This window comes from Rhodamnia argentea, chromosome 11, assembly GCF_020921035.1.
Source record: "Rhodamnia argentea isolate NSW1041297 chromosome 11, ASM2092103v1, whole genome shotgun sequence".
Classification (NCBI taxonomy): Eukaryota; Viridiplantae; Streptophyta; class Magnoliopsida; order Myrtales; family Myrtaceae; genus Rhodamnia; species Rhodamnia argentea.
This window is the reverse complement of record NC_063160.1, coordinates 15,409,113-15,431,366: the sequence shown is the minus strand read 5'-3', so window position 1 is coordinate 15,431,366 and position 22,254 is coordinate 15,409,113. Positions and strand designations below refer to the sequence as shown.

General features: G+C 39.6%; 3 protein-coding genes across 11 annotated transcripts; 2 read left to right on the top strand and 1 right to left on the bottom strand.

Annotated features, from left to right (window-relative positions):
- Positions 1-157: 157 nt before the first annotated feature.
- LOC115753414 (EVI5-like protein) lies at positions 158-5,250 on the bottom strand. Of its 3 annotated transcripts, none has more exons than XM_030692017.2 (9): positions 5,052-5,248; positions 4,197-4,423; positions 3,906-4,101; positions 3,321-3,491; positions 3,126-3,242; positions 1,659-1,856; positions 1,508-1,567; positions 1,333-1,431; positions 158-891 (listed from the first exon to the last, which is right to left on the bottom strand). In XM_030692017.2, the coding sequence occupies exons 2-9, from the start codon at positions 4,337-4,339 to the stop codon at positions 778-780; spliced, it is 1,098 nt and encodes a 365-aa protein (XP_030547877.1). In that variant the 5' UTR covers positions 4,340-4,423; positions 5,052-5,248; the 3' UTR covers positions 158-777. The 3 variants fall into 3 exon arrangements, with proteins under 3 accessions (XP_030547877.1, XP_030547878.1, XP_048128785.1); XM_030692018.2 differs by lacking the exon at positions 5,052-5,248 and adding an exon at positions 4,706-5,025; XM_048272828.1 differs by lacking the exon at positions 3,321-3,491 and having other exon boundaries at positions 5,052-5,250.
- Positions 5,251-10,605: 5,355 nt separating this feature from the next.
- LOC115753448 (probable inactive ATP-dependent zinc metalloprotease FTSHI 3, chloroplastic) lies at positions 10,606-16,237 on the top strand. Of its 4 annotated transcripts, none has more exons than XM_030692056.2 (5): positions 10,609-12,061; positions 13,780-14,103; positions 14,452-14,752; positions 15,015-15,244; positions 15,592-16,237. In XM_030692056.2, the coding sequence occupies exons 1-4, from the start codon at positions 10,955-10,957 to the stop codon at positions 15,215-15,217; spliced, it is 1,935 nt and encodes a 644-aa protein (XP_030547916.1). In that variant the 5' UTR covers positions 10,609-10,954; the 3' UTR covers positions 15,218-15,244; positions 15,592-16,237. The 4 variants fall into 4 exon arrangements, 3 of the variants coding, with proteins under 3 accessions (XP_030547916.1, XP_030547915.1, XP_048128349.1); XM_030692055.2 differs by having other exon boundaries at positions 15,497-16,237; XR_004016870.2 differs by lacking the exon at positions 15,592-16,237 and having other exon boundaries at positions 10,606-12,061; positions 14,507-14,752; positions 15,015-15,172.
- Positions 16,238-18,097: 1,860 nt separating this feature from the next.
- LOC115753450 (protein FLX-like 2) lies at positions 18,098-22,071 on the top strand. 4 transcript variants are annotated; one of them, XM_030692060.2, is made up of 5 exons: positions 18,098-18,208; positions 19,570-20,168; positions 20,648-20,793; positions 20,868-20,965; positions 21,070-22,071. In XM_030692060.2, exons 2-5 carry the CDS (start codon positions 19,606-19,608, stop codon positions 21,562-21,564), a joined length of 1,302 nt encoding a protein of 433 aa, XP_030547920.1. In that variant the 5' UTR covers positions 18,098-18,208; positions 19,570-19,605; the 3' UTR covers positions 21,565-22,071. The 4 variants fall into 4 exon arrangements, with proteins under 4 accessions (XP_030547920.1, XP_030547919.1, XP_048128469.1 ...); XM_030692059.2 differs by having other exon boundaries at positions 18,128-18,214; positions 19,580-20,168; XM_048272512.1 differs by lacking the exon at positions 18,098-18,208 and adding an exon at positions 18,512-18,535 and having other exon boundaries at positions 19,580-20,168.
- Positions 22,072-22,254: the final 183 nt, after the last annotated feature.

The window sequence follows — 22,254 nt, the reverse complement described above, 5'->3', positions numbered from 1 at the left end:
ATTCAGCATCTTTCTCGTACTTCCATAGTCCCAAATACGTTTTCTAGAGCCACATCAAAAACAGTTGCCCCAAAACTTTTATCGGATTCATGCATTCATCGGCATATAATGCTGAAAAATATACACAGAATTTTGAAGATACTAAGAGAGAGAACAGTGGTCAATAAACCCCCTCCATCTTTGCTAGCACCAATGTGTAGAGGAGCAATCCCAGAAGAAATCACGGTTACGAGAAGCTATCGAAGCAAGAAAATAATCAGAGAGACGAGTGAATCACTCGGACGACTTCAGCAAACAACAGAGCATCTGGCCACACCGAGCAGTAAGCACACAGGAGCAACCGTGGTACCTCTTGCGGATCAAACAGTAGCCGCAGATGAAGGGCAAACAAGAAACCTAAGCCACAGGATTGACAAAATTTTGTACTCGAGTTATAATGCCTCAAACGTAGCACGAGCTCCAGGAGACGTGAGATGGGAAGGAAGTCACGCGAACCACTGTGAGAGCTTCCGGTGTCAAGTTGGAAGAACATCAGCAAACATCTAAAGCGCATGACACCCGTTTTATTCCCACTCCAAGAAAGCTTCTTCGCAATGCGCTCTTATTGAGGTGACGTGATCCAATTTTAATGCCAAACTTCACCTTGAACCAATCATGAAATGTACATCAAGCCACAGCGTTCGGTCATATTTGGAATTTCTGTTGACATCATTGGCCACGAAAAATAGAGCAGGGAGATTCTCTTCCATGTGAATGAGCAAGTTCTGCCTTGAATATCTACGAGGAGAAACCTTTATTGTGGTTCTGTTTAGCAGCACTCTCAGCAGATTTAAGTGCTTTTCCGTTCCTCTTCTCATACTCCTCCTTCAATTCTTCCAAGCGTTTTGCTACCTGATCATACACAAAGATCTATGACAGAGAGCTGGAACAAGAATCAACCACAAACATCCAAGAAGCACTTGAGGCCTTGGCCGACAAAACTATACGACTCTTGAAGCATTTGCAGGGAAAGAGTCTTGAATTTGGTCATGCAACATATAAGCGAACAAGATCAATAATCTCCATTTCATGTCGTATTGAAGATTAATTCATTAAGAACAAAACTGAAGAAACATTTATTTAAAAGAAATCGATATCTTGTCCCTTGGATTTTACTCTCTTAATAAGTGAGGCACAGACCAAATGGTCAGGCAACCATAATTCCTGAAGCAAAAAGATCCTGCAATGTCACTGTAGTAACAAGCATCTTTTTTATTAAAAAAAAAAAAATGGAATCTGCGACTGCAAAAGTTGACATGACCAGAAGAAACAATGAGCATTGGCAAGTCAAACCTTAATTGAGTAAGCCATCGGCAATAATGTATCTGGATCCATTGCATGCTCAGGGAAGTTACGCAAAGCATGAATAAGCTTCTCAAATGGTAATTTGACCTGACAAACAAGAAATTTTCCTCATCAGCATGCAGAAACTAACAGCATTGGGGGAGGTATGTGCATAGATACTGACCAACTCATCATGACAATACTTTAACAAAGCCAAACCGACTTTGAAGACAATTTTGACACCCTGTTCAAAACATACAAAATTGTCTAAGAATTTCCAACAACATAATGGTGCTTTCAAAGAGAAAGTAATGTTAATTTTGCCAGCTACCAACCTCAAAGAGAAAAACATCCCAAATTCGAAGAGCCAGGTGAAATGGGAAAGAGTACGCAAACACTGTGATGAACCATTGACTTGCATACATGCTGGGATTTATCATTTCTTCACTAAAATGCTCCCCCAGCTTTGGCAAGTGTTCTTTCACCAAGTGATCAAACTGAAAAAGATACTGTTGAACCAATGGTAGCCCCACCTAACAATGGTATGAAAAGAGTAGTTCTCAGAGACTGAGAGTACTGAAATTTTCTTCATCCTAGACACGATTTGAATCAAAGCCCAGATCAACAAGGGAAAATAGGCAATTCTTTTCTTTTTTTTTGTCTGGGGGCCACATTAAAATAGGCAATTTAACTAGTCATCAAACATTCTCCTTGTGACGTTCTATCAAAAACTAGAAAGAAGCAGCAAACTAAAGAAATGAATGAGGAATGTATTAGATCTAAACAATGCAGAAGAAATATATTACCTTCTTTACATCAGAACAATGAAATAAGCAAGAGAAAAAACAGCAAATAATTTGTTCTTATAATCTCAATTAGCAACCTCATGTTCCCTAAGAGACGGCTGCTTCTGACAGGAGTCAGCAGTACAGCCTATCTAAGAAACAAATTTTGATGATAATAAAGACAAGAAAGCAACCATATGCTAAGAAAAATCAACAATTCACACAAAGCAGAGGGGGATATAGTGCTGACCAAAGGATAAGGCGTTCAATTTCCTACAACATAGAGCATAATGCCACAAAAATAATGTGTAGCCACCTCCACATCCATGTTGAAGGATTAGACTTAAACATATTTGTCTAATTTGTAATTAAAAAATTAGATGTTTCCCTTATTTTAGGAGTTTCCTTCCATATAGCATTCCAGCCTGGCATGGTCCAGTTGAAGTCGTGGGCAATTTTAGGGGCTTCAACTGCTATCTTGAATTTGCTCGTAGGACTCAAAGTTTATTATCTGAGAAATGGGAATATTAAGTTCACTGAAATGTCCAACCTCCCTTTGTGCTTAAGGTGCAAACATTTGCCAGTTGCATGCTTATTGTTGTATGTTTGAGCTAAGTGCATCCCTATTGCTTGCGCAATCCCAGCATCCCAGCTCACAGGCTTGTGCGGGAGAACAGGAGAGGCCGTTGTTTGAAACATTACAAGCACTGGACAGGAAAATCATTTGCAACAGCAGGAGCAGAGGAAGTGGGGTTGCTTTCGAATTGTGACCACTAATCATTAAGTGGATCCTCAGTTTGCCCATCCAAAGAAAGGAAAATGGTCACACAGCTAGACCAGATGAACTACGCAAAGCAGTTATGCTTCGACCAGATAGCTGCAGTTTATTGTCTAAGATAGGTAACAAGATTCTGCTTAGCTCTAGATAGGATAAAAAGAGCTGTAAGACATATATAAAAGCTAGCACATTCTAGGTTGAACATGCCAAAGTGGGTATCTCAAGCACCAACGAAGTACCATATACAAGCCTTCCATGGGAGAATGAACAGCTCCTTTCAGTAATGCTACCAATAACCAAAATGCATCTTCTTCACTCATATAGAGAAGCAATAGCCCAGCTACAAAGCCCATGCCCTGCATTTGAACTAATAATGTTGGCCACTTTAAAGCAGAATAAAACGAGCCATATGCTCATACAACAAATAGTCAAACCTGAACATATCCAACGTCCCTATCATAGACAGAATATGCCTTCAGAACATTGTACAGGGACCTCTGACCTGGTCCATGTCTCTGTTGAAAGAAAACATGGGAAGGAAAGGTTCTAGAAATATCGCGAATTATGTCCAGCTCCGAAGCTGATGTCTCGTATATCACCAATTGCTGCAAAATATATGCTTGTATCGTATCAGCATGATTGGCCTTGCTTGATGTTGGGGGGAAAATGTAGGAAATTAAGTTGTCGTGAATTAAATAAATGCACAAGTTAGAAAAAGTTGAACAAATTCTGGAAAAGGACTATATTTTCCCTTTTTCAGGCAGTTGATATCTTTAAACTGCAGGCTTGCCGTATGTCATTAAAATTCCATTAAGCCTCCCTCCCTCCTCCTGTTTCCCAATGTACGCATAAAAATTTCGGAATGACGCATTGCTTAGTTATCTATGACATGCTTGAGAATTCAATGGAAATTTAGCAGACTTGTGGTTTATTTAGCTGAAAAATGCTTAGAGTCCCAAGCAGAAAAACACATACGCTAGGAAATTATTTAAGCAGAAACAAGTACAGAAGATGATCACCTCATAAACCCCAGGATTCATCAGCAAAAGATCACGACTTCCAGATATCAGCTGCCAGACAAGACCCCTCAAACAGTCTGGAATTCCTTTCCTTATTCGTCTTTTTACCACATGAGGCTTCCTCCTAACATAATGTTTCCAATCACTACCTCCAACCCCAATCATCTTCCTCCATTTCTTAACCCTTCTTTCCTCCCTGAGAACAGAGAAATTCATTTGGCAGATTCTCGTGATCACACTGCTTTTTATTGAATGATCCAACAAACCTGTTGAAGAGAATGAAGATCATACCTTTCAAACTCATCCTTTGACTTCCCCTTGTTTACGCCTTCAGGAGAGCTATTTACATCCTGCTTGACGAAACCAAATCTGTCCAATGGTCTCGGTGAAGGTAGTGGCCCCACTTCGCAATCGTCTGTTCGTTTCTTTTCCATGTCAAATGTCAAAGCGAAGCTCCAGCGTATCAAAATACATACCACGGATTAATCTTCTTCTACTACATGGTCATCTTTCAAGACCTGGGAAAGGAAAAGGAAAACGCAAAATCTTTTGGGAAAACCGTGACATAAGGTTGACAACATATCATCACAAAGATAAAAAGGGCCTCCCGGCCTTGCAAGTCTACAAACCGGACAAGAAAAGTGGGGCCCAATTAATTAAACTGAGATACCAACATCAAACTAATGAAAGCATCACAGCGGCATAAAATGCAATACACAGTAAGGAAGGACTAGGCACAGATCACCAGTAGCTGCAAAAGCTCAAAAAGACTATTAACATCAACGATATCAGCAACACACCTCACAGAAACCGGAGTCCAGACAACCAGCGGAACACCAGAAAGTTCCCAAACTCCAGGCAGAGAAAACAAACCCAGGAGGCAATATCAATATTCAGAGCGAAATTCCACCCAGTTCACGCCACAACAGGACAGAAGCGCGTATCAATGCCAGCACAAACGACTCGTCAATCGTCACCTCAAATTCAACAGACAAACAACTACAGCCAAGAAAACCGAAGGAAACAAAAAAAAAAATTCCGTTTCATCGTATCCGACTCAGAACAAGACCTAAGAAGCATGGCAAGAAAATCGAAGGCGAATCAGTGAATTAACATGGGAATTTTTAAAATTTCGCGAGGACGAACCTGGGAATTGGAGATTCTTCTCCTCTCAAAAGGCTTTGCGAGCGTGATCGGCGAATCAAATCATCGAGCTCAGTGTCGGGTCGAATCGACTGAGAAAGGGCGAAATGAGGATGAACAGCTAAGGAGCATCGTACAGTATCATAAGACAGCTTCCGAAAATGGCAGCTTCCTTGCTTTCGCTTTCGTTCTGTTGCAGATACAACAAATGGCGATTGGCTCGTTACAGTTAATTCGGTCCAGAGAAAACGATTTTTTCATATATTTCTCCGGCACGTTATTTGCGGCTAATTCCATTTTAGATTCTTATTTTCATGTGATTTTGCAATTTAGTCCTTAAAGCAAATTGATGTGTCCCCTATTCATTTTAGCAATATACTAAGTAGACGAGTCTTATACAATTAACCATATATTCCAAGTTGTGACCTGTCTTAAATTGGTAATTTGGCTTTTCCAATTTGCGGCCAATTCCATTTTAGATTCTTATTTTCATGTGATTTTGCAATTTAGTCCTAAAGCAAATTGATGTGTCACCTATTCTTTTTAGCAATATACTAAGTAGACAAGTCTTATACAATTAACCATATATTTATTTCAAGTTGAAACTTGTCTTAAATTGGTAATTTGGCTTTTCAAATTCGCGTCCCCGTTCAAGGGACATGCGCGGTGCGCTACCTTACTTTTTCACCTTCTACTGTTTCTTTCAAACATAGTGCCGATGAGATGAGTTGAAATTCATCCTAATAAAGAAAGAATTATGATTATGCTGCCTATATTGAAATTCGTCCAAAAATTAATATACCAAGTGATGCGACGGATTATTATCAATTGCTTAGATGAGTCCAATAACTCAAATAATCACTTCTCTAATTTCACATTAGCCAACATGCATGCCGCATTGCTTGTAGAGCGATTGGGGGTTGGGGCTGGAGAGTACCGTGTCCGAAGTTGGTTCATTCGTGAGCACCACGGGCACATGGACTTGGAAGACTACTATTTTTAACATTTGCTTATTGCATATCATCATATCCTGACCTTAGTATGGAATAACCTCCCCTCCCCCTTAAGCTTTTACAGATCAAAAGGGGAAAAAAAATAGAAAGTATGTCCACAAAATTGGCTGACTTGTTAAGGATTGAATTTGTGTGCTTCGATTGTGTTTGTTCCAGGGAAAGTGTTTTCGGGACTTTCATCCGTTTTGATTCAATGCTGTTTGATTTGTTGAAAATGATGTGGTATGCGAAAAATATTTTTCGGTCAACAGAAAATTTATTCATAAGATTAAGAAAAGTGAACTCCCAAAATAAGAAGGTGAAAACACTTTCCCAAATCTCACTCTTTTGCTTTCTATGTAGGGACACTCTTTCATTCGCTCTTTTTTCCTTTCTTCAACTCTACCTCGAAAGAATTTGCTAGATTCGGCTTCGAGTGCTTGTCCCAAATAGTCGAGCACTCCACAAGTCTTGGTGGTTTTTTTTTTGCTGCTGTCTTCAACAGAATGGGCTTATTTGAGAGTGATTTGCAATCTAATTAGTAGCCCTTCTCTCCCTATCTAAAGCTAGATTTAGATTTGTGTGCTCTTGTATCCCGATCTAGAGATAGATCCGGGATTAATTAGATGTTTTTTGTGTTTCTACAACATATTAGTATTGTTATAGTTTTAATACGATGATGATGATGGGGACTCCGAACCTAGGCGCGCACTACCTAATGACAAAACCATAGTTACTAAAGAGGAATTTCTCGATGTGTGGTCATCACCGATGATGACGTGAGATTCGATAATTGGCCGTCGTACAAGCTTTGATGGTTCAACAAATCCATCTTTAGGAAAGAAGCCGATCTTTGCAAGCAGCAATAAGTTGATTCACTTTTCAGATTTACTTATTTTATTTAATTTGTGGGATTTGCATCTTCGTCTTGAAGTTATGTACTCCTCTTTTCATATGCCCCCCCCCCCCCGCGCAAAAAAAAAAAAAAAAAAAAAAACAAAAGCCTCTACTTTGCTCATCATCTTGGTCATGGAAGGTTCTGCTCTTCTTCACTAACGTTCTTCATCTTCGTCATTGAAGCTAGCTCTTCTTCAATGATGCTCAACATAGCCCCAGGTTCTCTCTCCCCTCTCCAATTTGAAAATAACTTCTGAAAATTTGATGATTATCGTTTTCGATGATCTTCTTCAAGCAAAATCTTAAAAATCAATTTCAAAATTTTCGTAGATCCTAGATTTTCCATTTATCAAGCTTATTGGAGATTCTACGTCACCGCATAGCTATAATGTAATATATCTTACCGCTTGACTCTTTGCCCGATTTTTCGTTGATTTGCTCGAAATTTTCGGCAATATGTGCTTTTATGAAACACGAGGTAATCTATCAAGATGAGTCGAGTCATCCGTGTTTCATGGTTTGACGAGTATTCCAATTTTATCATGGTTCGTTTTATGATTTCGATCGGACAGAGTTTTCATAGCATTGACACTTTCTTTGGCAACATTGAGAATATTCTTTGGCTAGTTGCTGCATAGAATTTGATTGAAAGAACTTTCCTATAGTTTCTTGTGTAGAATCTGATAAAGTAGTTCATAGATTTTGCATTTCATATTTTGGTTCACTTGGGGGATAGACAGCATTATCATTTTTTGTTTCCTTGAACTGTGCAATTCATATTATTAAAAGCATGAAAAGTGTTTGTTAAAATGACAAGATGGAAAGAAAACAATTGATTATAATGTATTGCAATGCCTCGTTGAAATCATTCATAAGCCTTTTTGTCTATAATCTAGCCATCGCGCACATGTGTTGCTACTGCACCGAGTCCAAAGCTCTTGAACCTTTCTATAGTTTCTCTAGTAAACTCAACGGATCGAGTTTGGATTCCTGAAAAGTCTAGTCATTTTGAGCTTGCAAGATGTCTATTAAAATGTAAGTTAAGCTGCATTTGTCTTTACTTTTTTATGACTTTTTTTATTTCGTTTGAACGTTTGTCGTTGGGTTTACCTTTGAGATAAATATACGTCTTGATTGGCTCTGAGATTAAGAAGTGAGAATTCTTATTATTGATTGTAGAAGGAAAAAAATTGATGTTAATGGAGCAATAATGGGTGCAACAATGCCGGTGACGGCATTTGGTATGTTAGTTATGGAGGATGACAATTTCATGGGGCGACAGATATTCTGAGAAGAGAGTCATTCATGAATGGCATTTTATGACGAGTAAAAATCAATTGAATGTTGCCGAGCTCTACAAAGAAGTGATGGAGGTTGAAGGTTTTGGTTAAGCCACCCTTGCGTTATATGCCTTTGATTATTTGGTGGACAATAAGAGAGTTGCGAAAGCATTCATTATCAAGAGTGCGAAGGTTAAAAATGTTAGTTGGTTCGTTTCGTGGAAACTAAGGTGTTGCTGGAAAATGCATTTTAGAAAAATGATAATATTTTGCGGTGTTCGGTTGGAACCTAAAAATAAATTGAAAAATATTTTTCGTCGTGAAAATTCAAATTTGGTTTTTGTCCGTGCACTCCTTCTAATAGTTTTTTTTTTATTTTTTATTTCTTTATTTTTTTACATTTTTTAAATTCTATTTTTATTTTTCTCATTTTTTAAATTTTCCCTTCTTCTTCGGCCGGTCTGCGGTCACGGGAATCGGTTGCGGGTGAGCTAGAGCCTCGCCACATGCCAGCAAGGCTTGCCATGATCTAATGAGCTCAAGGGTTGCCGAGATATGACGAGCTCAAAGCTCATCGTCCGACGAAGAAGAAAAAAAAAAAGAGAGAAAAATCAAGAATCATTAAAAGTGGGTATTCCTACAAAGGATCGAACTAATGACGTATATAATACTTGAATTCTCAATGTGAATGCGACATAGTTGGTTCTCATCCTTCTGAGACTACGAGTGTAATAGGAGCATCTGTCGGCAAAAGGATCATCTCATGGATGTTGAGAACGAATCAAATCGGATGGTTCTATTTCTCAATTTTTCTGAATTGCTCCTACATAACCAAGGTCGAAAAGATTTAAAAAAAAAAAATCATTCATTCACAACCACTGATGAATGATTCCTCAAAAATAAAACATAAAGATAAAGACTTATTAATTTTTTGTAATTTTTTTAAATATTTAAAAAGGAATTGAAGGTGAAGTGATAAACGGAGATAAAATGAGGGGAAAATGATTTCTTCTCGTGAAAACGAGAAAATGATCTTCCCCACTTTTGAAAATAGTTTTTCGATGAGTGAAAAATATTTTCCTTGACTTATTTATTTGCTATGAAATGAACATTGATAAATTCGAAAAATATCTTTTTGAAAGTTGTTTTTCGCGAAATGAACGGAACAGGATCTTAGATTAATCTCATGGCATGTTTGATTTTTGACACTATTGAGTGTGAATAATTTTATGTACCACGAGTCTTTAACTTTTAAGTGGAGTGTCTCCCAATGTCAATCGACCTGTACGTTACTGCAATCTTTGAGCTTGTAAAACTCACAAGTATGCGTCTTAAATGTATCTAAGCCACTTAATTTAAAGAGTCTCGTGACGAAATTACCAAGTTTAGTGGTGTAAGTAGACAGAGGATGCATGCATGTACTCGAATCCATGCGATGATAAAACTCTCTCCAATTTCCATGCGTCTCGCTGGCCAAAATAAGGAAAACAAATGCATCGAAAAAACATATCGGTTTTTATTTGTTTTGAGAAAAATAAATAATTTTAAAAAAAATTTCATAAAAAATGATCGCATGCATCACATCAAATAATTATCCATCGAAATAATTTAAACATTTTCATGGACGACGAAAAATAATTTCATTCATCTATTTTTGAGAAACTTCCAAAAAAGGGCTTGAAGATCTGTCATTTTCTCAAATAAAGACCTAAGGTGAGCCTTATTTTGAGCAAGGACTTGAAGTGTGTAAATTATTTCAAAGAAGGGAATGACTGGAGGAAATTTTTGTCATTTAAATTTTTAATTTTTTTTCTTTTGCCATTTCTTTTCTTTTTCTTTTTCTCCCATCCCCAAGCCATTACCGTCCTCACTTGGGCCAAGGTCGGGCTACCCTCGCTTGGGCCAGCATCGAGCAAGGGCTCCCTCGGTCGATGTCGGCGAGGGTCGCCCTTGCCCTCCCCTCGGCTTGTGAGATCGCCCTCACCCGACGCCGACACCCTTGCCCGAGGCCGGCAATGGCCTAGGGAGGGGAGGAGAAGGGAAGAGGGGAGAAAAAGGAAAAATAAACGGGTAAAAAAAGAAATGAAATGAAAAATAGAAAAGTATTTAAAAAAAATAAATGACGAAAATGCTCTTTGGTTAAACTCTTTTAAAAATGATTACTTATTCATTTTTTGTGAAACTAACTAAGTGGTTCAAAAAATATTTTATTTAAATTAATTATTTGTATTGCTTGAAATAATTAATCAATAAAAAATATGTATATTAATTTTGTGAGTAATAAAAATTTATTATTTATTAATAAAAAATATTTTTCGACCACAAAAATCTTTTAAAAAAAATACTTTTTAATCGTTTATTTTTTGTGTAATAAACGATGGCTTAAAATTCCAACTACGCCCAACATTTCGGCAAAATGCTCCGCCGTTTCTTATCCTCTCACGGCCCGCGGCGAGTAACGCAGTCAGTGTCACTCAGCCTGAGAAGTCCCCCGTCTCGTGCTCATTCTTGATTTCCCTCTCCTCGAACCGATGACAACAAGGTGATTTCAGATTGGCTCCTTTTGGTTATCCCCAAATCCCACCATTATCAGTGGCTTTCAAGGTTCCATCTTTCTTCTCCGCAGACTATATTGACCTCCAATTTTTTTGCCAAAGTTCGCGTTCTTCCACTGTGGTAGATTGCAAATAGTATTGGAAACGATGTGTATGTAGACATTCTTGGTGTATGCTAGGACATGGCTTGTCTTTCTGTCATTTGCAATAATCGGTTCTTCAAGTCTCGAGAACTCTTGGTCGTTCACGCTGGAAAGACCGGTTCTTGCGCGGATCGCAGTGTTCGCGGCGGTCTTGCTCTGTTTCGTCTAGTGAAGTTCCAAACTTTGTGCAAATCTGAACATGGGTTGTCGTGTAATATTGATTCAATACCAAAGCTCTCTAGACATAATTGGATTCGGCCGTGGGTGTTTCGCGGCAGTTCTAAGTCGCCCCCCGGGTTGTCCTGTAGAAGTAGAAACGAGACCGGGAGCGGTGAACTTAGTGATATTGAGCGGGGTTATGTGAGGAAAAGACGCAGTGGTATTAGGAGGAAATTCTCGCTGAGATTGCGCCCCAGACTTCGGTTGTTGGCCTCGAGATTCAAGAGGGTCTCTGCTATGTCCACGTTGAATGATTTGGGGGTGTTCTTGAGGAAGAATTTGAAGAGAGTGACTCTTTCAGCTTCAGTTTCTGTAGCGTTGGCTCTTTGTTATATTTTTCTGAAAGTAACGGCTTTGCCTTCTCCAAAACTTGTTCCTTACTCGGACTTTATCATGAGCCTTCAAAATGGCAATGTTACTAAGGTTTTGCTCGAAGAAGGGTCTCGTCGGATATATTACAACACAAGCTCAGGAAGTGGTGTAGATGATAAATTTCCAGGGGAAAAGTCGACAGAGAGTAATGCTCCGATTGGAATTTGGGATGATATAACTGAAGAGAAGGAAGTTGTTCCAGCTGGAAAGATGATTGGTGCAAGCATGCCTAAGAAATCATTGAGAGCACGTGCTGCTATGCCACAGTGGCAGCTTTCCACTCGGAAGATTGATCATGATGAAAAGTTTCTTCTAAGTTTGATGAGAGAAAAAGGAACAACGTATAGTTCAGCCCCTCAGTCGGTATTGATGTCCGTCAGGAATACGTTGATAACTATAATATCATTGTGGATTCCTTTGACTCCACTGATGTGGCTTCTTTATCGACAACTTTCTGCTGCTAATAGCCCCGCAAAAAAGACGCGGCCTAATAATCAGACAGTCAACTTTGATGATGTTGAGGGTGTTGACGCTGCTAAGGTTGAGCTTATGGAGGTAAGCTGTTCTCTCTTGGACATGTAATACTGCATGTTTTTAATTTGGCTTATAGTTGGACTCGTCCATCTAATGGTTACGTGTCATTGTTCTGATACTGCTCAGACACCAATAACAGTACAGAATGGCCTTGATGACTGTGATAAAACGTTCATTGCACAAAATTTTGCACAGGAAAGCCCAATGAGAAGGTTTCTCTTGTTCCACAAGTGTACAACGTACGCTTCAGAAATGTTCATTTCATTCAAATATGTTCCTAACCACAAGATTAACTGGTTTATCCCAAATTGACAGCCATTGACCCGATGGCTCTTGCTGAAGGACTTTACAACTGTCTGGTCCCGACAAAAGTAACTAATGTTAAGTTAATGAGTGGCAATTAAGAATATAGCATGTTGATTGACTGGTCCATTTTCAGCTATACATTGTTGATGTCTGGGATTGGATAGTTACCTTTGACTTGCCTACTTCCACAACTTGGGTATGGATGGATAAAATCCGGGCTGAAGCGAAGTGATGAATGGTCACGTAAAAGGGAATATATGGTTCTGCCGTGAAACTGAAATAAAAGGAGGGGCACACAAATTAGTCTTCTGGTTGATGTGAGATTCTTGAAGCTGAAGTCGGTTATGGAATTTAAAAGAAGAAATCCAACTTGAACTTTGGTTAACAATATCTTGCCTGGATTTCCTTTTAATGTTGAGTTCGGCCACCGATCGTCCCTTTGGAAGATATATATATAGCGCCGCTCAGTACTTGATAGTGGATTATCTTCGTGGGTTTTGTTCGTGAATTACAACCAAGAAGAATTGGTGTTCAAGCCAAATAAATCTTGTGAGTAAGATTTATGAATTCCTTCGTGAGATTGAGAAATTATTTCCTAAGGAATTATGGGACTAAACATTGCATGAGCTGTTTGGTGTAATTGGAGGTTGGGAAACGCTAAAAGTGTTTGAGCGACTCGAGTATGGTTGTAATCTCTATTATATCGCTTGATCGATAGTAGAATTCGTTGTTGCTTTTCCCGCGGATGTAGGTCACTTGACCGAACCGCGTAAATTTGTGTGTCCTATTTATTTTTTTGTCCTGTGTATTTTTATTGTTAGATTGCTTGCTTTTGCAACAATTACTGTGATTTCATTGAGGTGACGAATAGAGCGAATGAAGAGAGATCCAACCTTATATCATGAATATCCTTATGTCTAGATATAGACATTACTTCAATATTCATATTCTAATACACTTCTAACTTGGCTTCTATCTCAAACCAGTGAAAGATTCGATGGTCATTCCTACTGACAATTGGTTTGAACTCAAAGTCATGTCTTTGGGTAATGAGCACTCTAAAGCTATGCCGGAATGGAACTTATAGATCTTACTTTGGCTCCTTGGATTTTTTCTATGAAGTTAGGCTTGGAGCTTGTACAAGCTTGGTTCCTTTAATGTTCTGTGTGGTTACTTCTGTCCTTCTCCATGTCTTTCTGGTTATCTACGTTGGTTTGACTAATACACATTCTGGGAAAGGTCCTTCAGTTTTTTCACTGAAGTGGTATATCAGCTCATTTGATTTGATAGCTTTTATATAAAATGCTGGTTGGACCTTAAACATTCCAGACATATCAATGTTTTTCACTGCTTAGTACTTACGTTACTTAAATGTGGCTGTCTTTGCTAATTAATGTATACTTACGTTGCGTCTCATCTGTCCCAATTTGTAGATAGTGTCCTGCCTTCAAGGGGCAATTAACTACAAAAAGCTAGGGGCTAAGTTGCCTAGAGGGGTGCTGCTGGTGGGTCCTCCTGGAACTGGGAAGACACTGCTGGCCCGTGCAGTTGCGGGAGAAGCTGGAGTACCCTTTTTCACTGTTTCTGCCAGCGAGTTTGTGGAGTTGTTTGTTGGGAGAGGAGCTGCTCGCATCAGAGACTTGTTCACTGCTGCGAGAAAATGTTCCCCATCAATAATATTTATCGATGAACTGGATGCTGTTGGGGGAAAGCGTGGTAGAAGCTTCAATGATGAGCGGGACCAAACACTGAACCAGGTAACTTAGCTATGGAACTTTCAGAATTATTTCAGTTATCTTAATTTGCTGTTTAACACCAGAGAAGTTGAGGGTCGTTATAATTCCGTCACGTCAGTTATATGAGGGCTGACTTCTTTGGTCAATGCTTACACTGGTGGAGGTGATTAGTCATGCAATACATTGGAAAATTCTGAGAGATCTGTAGTGCTGACCTTCTGCTACTCTTGTTAAGTATGAAAGTTCTTCCTGTGGTCAAATGAATGGTAGAATTTTCATCATGCAAATATTGGATTCTATGTAGAAGGATATGTCATTTTATTGCTTACTTAGCGTCAACTGCATTCTAAATATATTCTACATCTGTAGCTGCTGACAGAAATGGATGGATTTGAGTCAGACACAAAAGTGATTGTTCTTGCAGCAACCAACAGACCTGAAGCATTGGACCCGGCTCTCTGCCGTCCTGGTCGCTTCTCAAGAAAAGTTCTTGTGGGAGAGCCAGATGAGGAAGGAAGGAGAAGGATTTTGGGTGTACATCTGAGAGGAGTCCCTGTTGAGGAAGGCGTTGAGCTTATCTGTGATCTAGTAGCTTCTCTCACCCCAGGATTTGTGGGCGCTGATCTTGCAAATATTGTGAATGAAGCGGCTCTGCTTGCTGCTCGTAGAGGTGTGTCAAAAGAATTGCTATACAAATTTTTTTCATGCTATTGCTTAACCAGACGAAGAATCATCTTGAAAACTTTTTTGCAAACAAAAACTGAAGAAGGGACTTTGGAAGTTGAGTAACTTGGCTCAGGCATATTGAAAACTGCTTTTACCTATTTGAAATCCCTGTTTTTCTCTTTATCTATTGTGGTTTCTCTCATCTCATGAAGTGAGAAGGCTGAAATGATGAATAGGGATATATGGTGATTTCTGGAAATTTGCAGGCGGTGAAGCAGTGTCAAGGGAGGATATTATGGAAGCGGTTGAAAGAGCTAAATATGGTATCAATGACAAGCAACTAAGGCCAAATACAATCAGCAAGGAGCTAGGAAAATTGTTTCCTTGGATTCCATCCATGATGGGAAGGAATGACACAAGAGAAGATGGACTTCAAGGTCCCATGGGTTATCAAACTCTAAGCGGATGAAAAAGGGTAGCCTTTCGGTCCATTCAGGTACATTTTTTTCTTCGATGTAATTTAGTACATAGCATAAATGGGATTCTCTCCTCAATTCGGCATACATATAATCTCTCACCACTTCTGTTGAGAACCTTGTATATGAATATCACAAAAACACTAATGTCCACGATTTCTTTGACCTGGATCACATCTGTAAGAATGGGACGTCTTTATTTGTCTTGCAACTGCTGGTTCATCCTTCAGCAATCTGTTGTGATCCTCTTTTATTATATCAATCATGAACAGACAGAGAAGCCATTGCACCGAGTGCCTTGGACCCTCACATCATGTATTGGAGGAAGAGACCGCGAGAAAGATGAGCCCTTTCCACTTATAAGCAGGCTTTTCCGCAGGGGAAAATGCGTGCCTTTGAGAGGATATGTGCTTGTGAAGATGATCTGAGGATGGAAACATAATTGCTGGCAGTTGGGAATTCGCCTTGCGATTGCGTGCCAACTGCTGTTTGAATGATCTTATTGAGTGCCTTAAAATCTCCTGTTAGTCTTACACCACAATTGTGAGAATATGGTCTATGATTTTGATCATGCAAGTGTTGTGCGACAAAATTACGTGCTCAAGATCCATCTTCTGTCGAGCGTGATACTTACATGATGTCAAACTGTCCTTTCATTATCTGAAGATAGCATCGGACGGACTCTGTGAATAACGGTCCTTAATGTTCGGCGAATTTTCAAATTTGTTCCTAGCATTGGAGTTTGGTTGAGCAATCGACATGCTCATGAAATGGCACCTCTACTGGTTTGGGTAAAGCTGGGACTACATTCCCAACATGACACAATTTTCACTGAAAACAGTATAAAGCCATCTTACAACCTTTTTTCTTTGTTGTAGCTTGCAACCTGTAGCTTCAAAACACCCTTTGATTTCGAGATATTATGCTTTGTAACTGGATGTTACGGAAACGTTCCATATCGGGAGTTTCTTTTTCTTATTATGTAGAAATCTTTTGAACATGTCTTCAGAGAATTCCAAGTGTGATGTATGTGTTCATATCTCTCATATTAAGTGTTGCAAATTCTAATGTACTATATTATGTAAAGGTGAATAGAATGTCGAATTCCAAGAGCATATAAAAATTTCCCATAAAACCTCGACGATCGAGAAAGACTTTTCGTGTTCGCTTTCTAACTTGGAAATGAATGAATAGTAAGGGTTTTATTTGTTTGAAGGAAACTTGTTGTGGGATGTTTTTCGACTTTTTGGTATTTGGATGACGGAAAATTAATCGATTCATGAAAAATAACAAGCTTAGATTAGGAGAAAAGGGGAAAACGAGTTCCTCTTATGGTAGGAAGGAAATCGCTTTCTCTAAACCGTCTACCAAATAAGAACTAATTAATTTCCTCGAAAACGAGTTTTATGAAAAATATTTTCCTTTACTATGAAGTTTTCGGCGAAATAAATGCACGTTAAAAGATAGTTGCTCCTTGTACAGTCAACAAGATAAGATCTTACTGGGCCAAAAAGGAGTAATATTTTACAGAAAAAAATATAATTTATTTATCAATAGATAAAAGAAGAACGACTTTTGGAAATGATGTACATATGCTATCGAAGTTAGTAGACTAATTAAGCAAAAGGCATATAAGTTCATTTATATGAACAAATTCCACGTTCGCATAATTTATCTCTTGTATAGAGTTGTGCTTTGGGTTAGCTCAAGCTAGCATTGAATGGAGCATCATCCATTCATTATTCGATACACGTGAATGCAGTAAATTATGTGCATTCTAAAGATTAATTAAGTCAGAAGTTTCGAATACCGTTTAAATGTTATGGATAGGATTAATATCTATAATGAGTGTTAAGGAATTCAGCGTCTAATGATTTTAGAGTCATGTATAAGGGGAAAAACGAATATCAATGTGACATGTAAAGTATATCGTGTTCATGCTCCGTTTATTTCGTAAAAATTTCGACATTTCCTGCAATTGTTTTCCAATAAATTATTTTCAGGAAAATGATAATACTTTCGGATATTATTTTTGCATCTTTGACAAGGAAAACTTGCATTTATTTTCCCCGAGAGACGGGCATGATATAAGAGCTGCATATGTTTGCGTAATAAACTATTTGTGTATTTTTCCTAATCGCCTTAGAAGTTTTAATTTTTTTTAACCGAGTCGTTGAATATGCATAGATTTTCTAATCAAATTCATCAGCTCCAAATCTGGGTAAGACTTGAGCACGGGCATCGAGGTCACGGGCATGACCTTGAGGGACCTAGGCTCGGCTGCCAAGGTCCTGGGCTCGTGTGCCAAGGACCCAAGCTCAGGCACCTCGGACTAGGCCCTTGGCCTCAGGGGGCTCGGCCCTGACCACTAGGGTCCTCAGACTCGAGCGTCGGGATCCCGAGCTCGAGAATTGAGGTTTCTCGAGGTGTAGTGGATTGGAATTTGGGCATAGGTGCCGAGAACTCAGACTTGGCCTAGACGGGCCAGCGCTCCGACATTGGTGACTTGCGCACAAGAGCCCGATATCTGGGCATGACCAACGAGGACTTAGGCCCAACCTCTGTGGACTTATGCCTGACCTCCGAGGACCTAAGCAAAGGGCGTTAGGATCCCTCTGCCCTAGCTCCTAGTGTCGGGATCAAAGTCGTACTTTTTCGGAGAATGAGGAAAATGTTTTTTGACACCGCGAAACAAACATACACATTTTTTTTTTTTTGTAAAATTATTCTTAATGTATCTATAATTGCGAGAAAAAAAGAAGAAAGACCGGACTTTTAAATGGGCTTTTTGTTTTTTATAATGGGCTCTTTTTGGGTCAATTTTAAATAGGCTTTTTTGGTCGATTTTTTTTTTAAATGGGCTTGGGTAGTAATAAAAACTGCAATTTTACCAGCGAAGAGAGAGGAGAGCTTCTTCCTCTCCAAATTCGTTTTCCTAGCAATAGCATCAGTAGTTTACCTTCTTCTCAGTCCAAGAGAGTTCCTCCAAGGTATCTCTTTTTTCTCTTGCAAACCTTAATAATCGAGGTCGAGAATCCTGTTTCCTTATCATGTTTAGCTCGTGAAATTCGGACGTGATTTTGATGTGGCGTGGGTCATCGGTTTCTGTGGGTTGTTTCAGGTGATATCTCAATCTATTCGTCGCTTCTTTGATTAGAATGCACAGACGACGAATGGGCAAATTCCTTTTACCCTTATTATTTTTCTTGTTTTGATTTGCGCTTCTTTGCGCGCGAACGAAAATTGCTCGATTCAGTTGTCCACGCTGGTTGCTCAGAGTGATGATTCTAGCGAATTTCTGGAAATTATGAGTAAAGTTGTGGTGTAGTGAGTCGGTGCGGGTAATTGGTATAGAACATTGGGATTTGCAGAATATGTTCTTACTGGGATTGGATTCATGTATATGCTTACAAGATGGCATCTTCTATAGTAAAGTCTTTTTAGAATGGTGTTAAGGGTTATATTTTGTGTCATGTGGGTGTTTGGTCATTTTAAGCTCGCTTTCGATGTGTTGAGGCATCAGTGTAATTTCTGTTTGTAATTAGAACTACTTGAGGAATGAATACTGGGATAGAGGTTTAGAAAGCTTGTTTTAAAGAATTTTCGTTCCTTTCCCCTGCTGTGGGCTTTACATAGGACGGAAAGTTGAAGTTTGGCATATTCAAGCAAATGCATAACTCTGGATCTATATGCATTTCCTGAGCATTGACATCTCTTGTATGGTTTGGGTTCAAGACTTCTGGTTAATGAATAATCTCCACAGTTGTAATATGCGTTTTATCCTTTTAAGAGTTAAAAATATATGGAGAGTTTGTTGTTAAATTGATAATTTAAGTTACTCTATATGCTGTAACGCTTGTTTGACAATCTATAATATACACTTAGTTTTGTCCAAACCAATGCGTTGTATGCATATATTAGCAGAGTTTTCATGTAAGAGCAATAGATAGTTTTTCTTGGAACAACTGGCGAACAGAAATTTCTGCGAGAGCTGCAAATTACAATTGCTTTCTGACCGTACCTATGTTCGAACTTCCAACCTATTGCTGCAATTTGTGGGCCCATTAAAGGAAAAAATATTATCTGATACTTGCTGTGCCCGTTCCATTCCTGTGGTTTCTGTGGATGCATAAGTTTCCTTTCTTCTTATTCATCCATCTTTTGATGCTTCATTTGGCTTGGATTGTGTTGTGTTGGTTCTCAAGTGAGGTATTCTTCATTCTTTTTTTCATTTATTGCTTAAGGTGTCCAAGGATTTATGAGAGTTGGAGGGGATTATTGCTCTCTCATTAGCATAGTCACCTTTTTTCCTGAAGTGCCCCTGTTATATCTTCTCTGTGCTATTTTCTTTACAGGAAATCATAACAATCTGATCAAAAAAATGGAAAGCAAAAGCCGCATTCCACCTCCTCATTTAAGACGTCCTATACCAGGTCCTGGCTTGGTGCACACTGAGTCATTTGTGTCAGGAATACGTCGGCCACCAGGTTCCTTTTCTCCTGTAGATATGTTGCCTCCCCCACCAGAAGTTATGGAGCAAAAGCTTGCTGCACAGCATGTGGAGATGCAAAGACTTGCTACAGAGAACCAGAGGCTTGCTAATACTCATGGGGCATTGAGACAGGAACTTGCTGCTGCTCAACATGAGTTGCAGATTTTACATGCTCAAGTTGGAGCTGTGAAGTCTGAGAGAGAACAGCAGATGAGGAGCCTTCTGGATAGGATTGCTAAGATGGAGGCTGATATCCAAGCGGCAGAACCTCTTAAGTTGGAATTGCAGAAGGCTCGAGCTGATGCTCAGAAGTTAATTGTAGCAAGGCAGGAACTTTTTGCTAAAGTACAACAGTTGACTCAGGATCTTCAAAGGGCACATGCTGATGTGCAACAGCTTCCTGCTCTGATGTCTGAACTTGAGGGCCTTAGGCAGGAGTACCATCATTGCAGGTACTTACAGGTGGTGTTTTTCAGGTTCATAGATGTGCAATTCTAGATAAAGTTCAGTTTATAGACTGACAAATTTATATGATTACAAATTTACTTTTCTTGGAGAGGTTGCTTTTTTTAGTGGTCCATCCTTAAACTGAAACATAGAAGGCGGTCAAGTGAGGTACTGTGAATTTGGCAGGTTCTGCAATAGAAAAGGCTATTTTTTCTTGAGCGGACTCGAATTTTTAGGTCGGAAAACTCGGTATAGCTCTGTTACGAAATTGTTCTATTTTCCCCTATTTTCATGATTTCTCCATGTAAGCTCTCATTGTGATTGCGTGGACAATGTTTTCTTGATAAACCATTTCTGAGAAAGGTGAAATTGACCGTTCTTTCTTGTGGTGATCTATGATTTGGCTTGATCTTCTAATGTTTCTGGCTCATTCACTTCATCTAAGATGGTCCTTTCACCATTGCTTTTTGTCCTGATTTTTCAGGATCACTTTCGATTACGAGAAGAGATTATTTGATGATCACCTTCAGCAGCTTCAGGTGATGGAGAAGAATTATGTTACCATGGCCACTGAAGTCGAAAAACTACGAGCTGAGCTTTCGAATGCATCTAATGTTGAAGGAAGAGCTGGTATCATCTTTAGCAACCTCAATTACTTCTTTTACCATTGTTTTGTAAAATATTTACACGTGGTCATAATTTATTAGGACCACAAGGTGGCCCCAGTGTAAATGCTGGAAGTGAGGTTACTGGAAATTCTTCCGCGCAAACTGCACATGGAGATGGTTACGGTGTTCCTCAGGTAAAATACATTAATTTGCCCCACCAAAATCTCTCTCGATTGCAGCATTCTTGTTATTCCAAATTGACTGCATTGGTTCACTTCACTTATTGCTTTGTACACAGGCTGGCGGACCTCCTCCGCCAAATGCGGCTGGTAATGCTGGGGTTAATCCTCCCACCGCTCCCATTCCGCCCGCTGGAATTCCCGCATATCCTGGAGCTCCATCTAGGCCTGCTCCTCCGAGGCCCAACTATGATGCAACTGCGGCTGGTTATGGCGCCCACAGGTTACCCAGTTATGATCCATACCGAGGCCCCATTTATGATCCACAGAAAGGTGGCCTCGGTTATGATGCACAGAGAGGAGCTGGTTTCGATATGCAGAGAGGAAATTACAATAATGTGTACAAGGCACCGGGTCATGAGGTGCCGAGTGGACCTTCTTATGATGCATCCAAGGGTCCACCATATGATGTACAATCCCGAGGTGCTGCTGGACAGCAGCATGGGCCCGTCCCTCCGGTGAACAATGTGCCCCATGCATCCTCAACCCCGCCTCCTCGCCCTGGGGGTGCTTCTGATGCACCACCTCGAGGTGGAAACCCAGCTTGGAAATAGGCTCATAACATTGCAACCTGGTGGTGGGCTTGTTCGACATTCTCAGTGACAGTATCAAAATCTGTGCAGCCTCTTGCCTGGAATATGGATCTCCTTCCTAGAGCATCGGGGCAATGAAATGGGCACTACTTTAGGGATTCGATTTGGTTCCCATCGTGATGGAGGATGTATTCCTGGACATGGGACGAGGGGTTCTTTTGTGAAAAACCATTGTCACCGATCCGACTCGCATTTCAAAGGGGAAAAGAAAATACAAAGACCCCGATTTTGTTTCGCTTACGTTCTTTGGAGCTCCTTCATAGATGTTTGTACAAGCGAAGAGGATAGCTTCTCTCATTGATTCGCCGTGTTGATTGAGCCGAGCCCTTCATCGCGCGAGGGTTGGGAGTTTAGTCATTCTTCCTCACAAGCTGATGACAGTGATCATTAGGCCTTTCGAGAACATTGCATCCAATGTATGTTGGGTTTCAAATTGGGTTGCTGTTCATGCAATCATCATTAGCGGGCTTTGATTGATCTGGTCTAGAGGTCTTGAGTTTTAATTCTTTCCTACGAAGAACTACTCCAACCGAGCTTCATTACTATTAAGAGTCGGGTCCTAAGGAGAGCCCCGGTGGTCATATGACCTTGTAATCGAACATTGCTCGAATATCAATAGTATCTAAATTAGTAAGCTCTTAAGTTCTGATG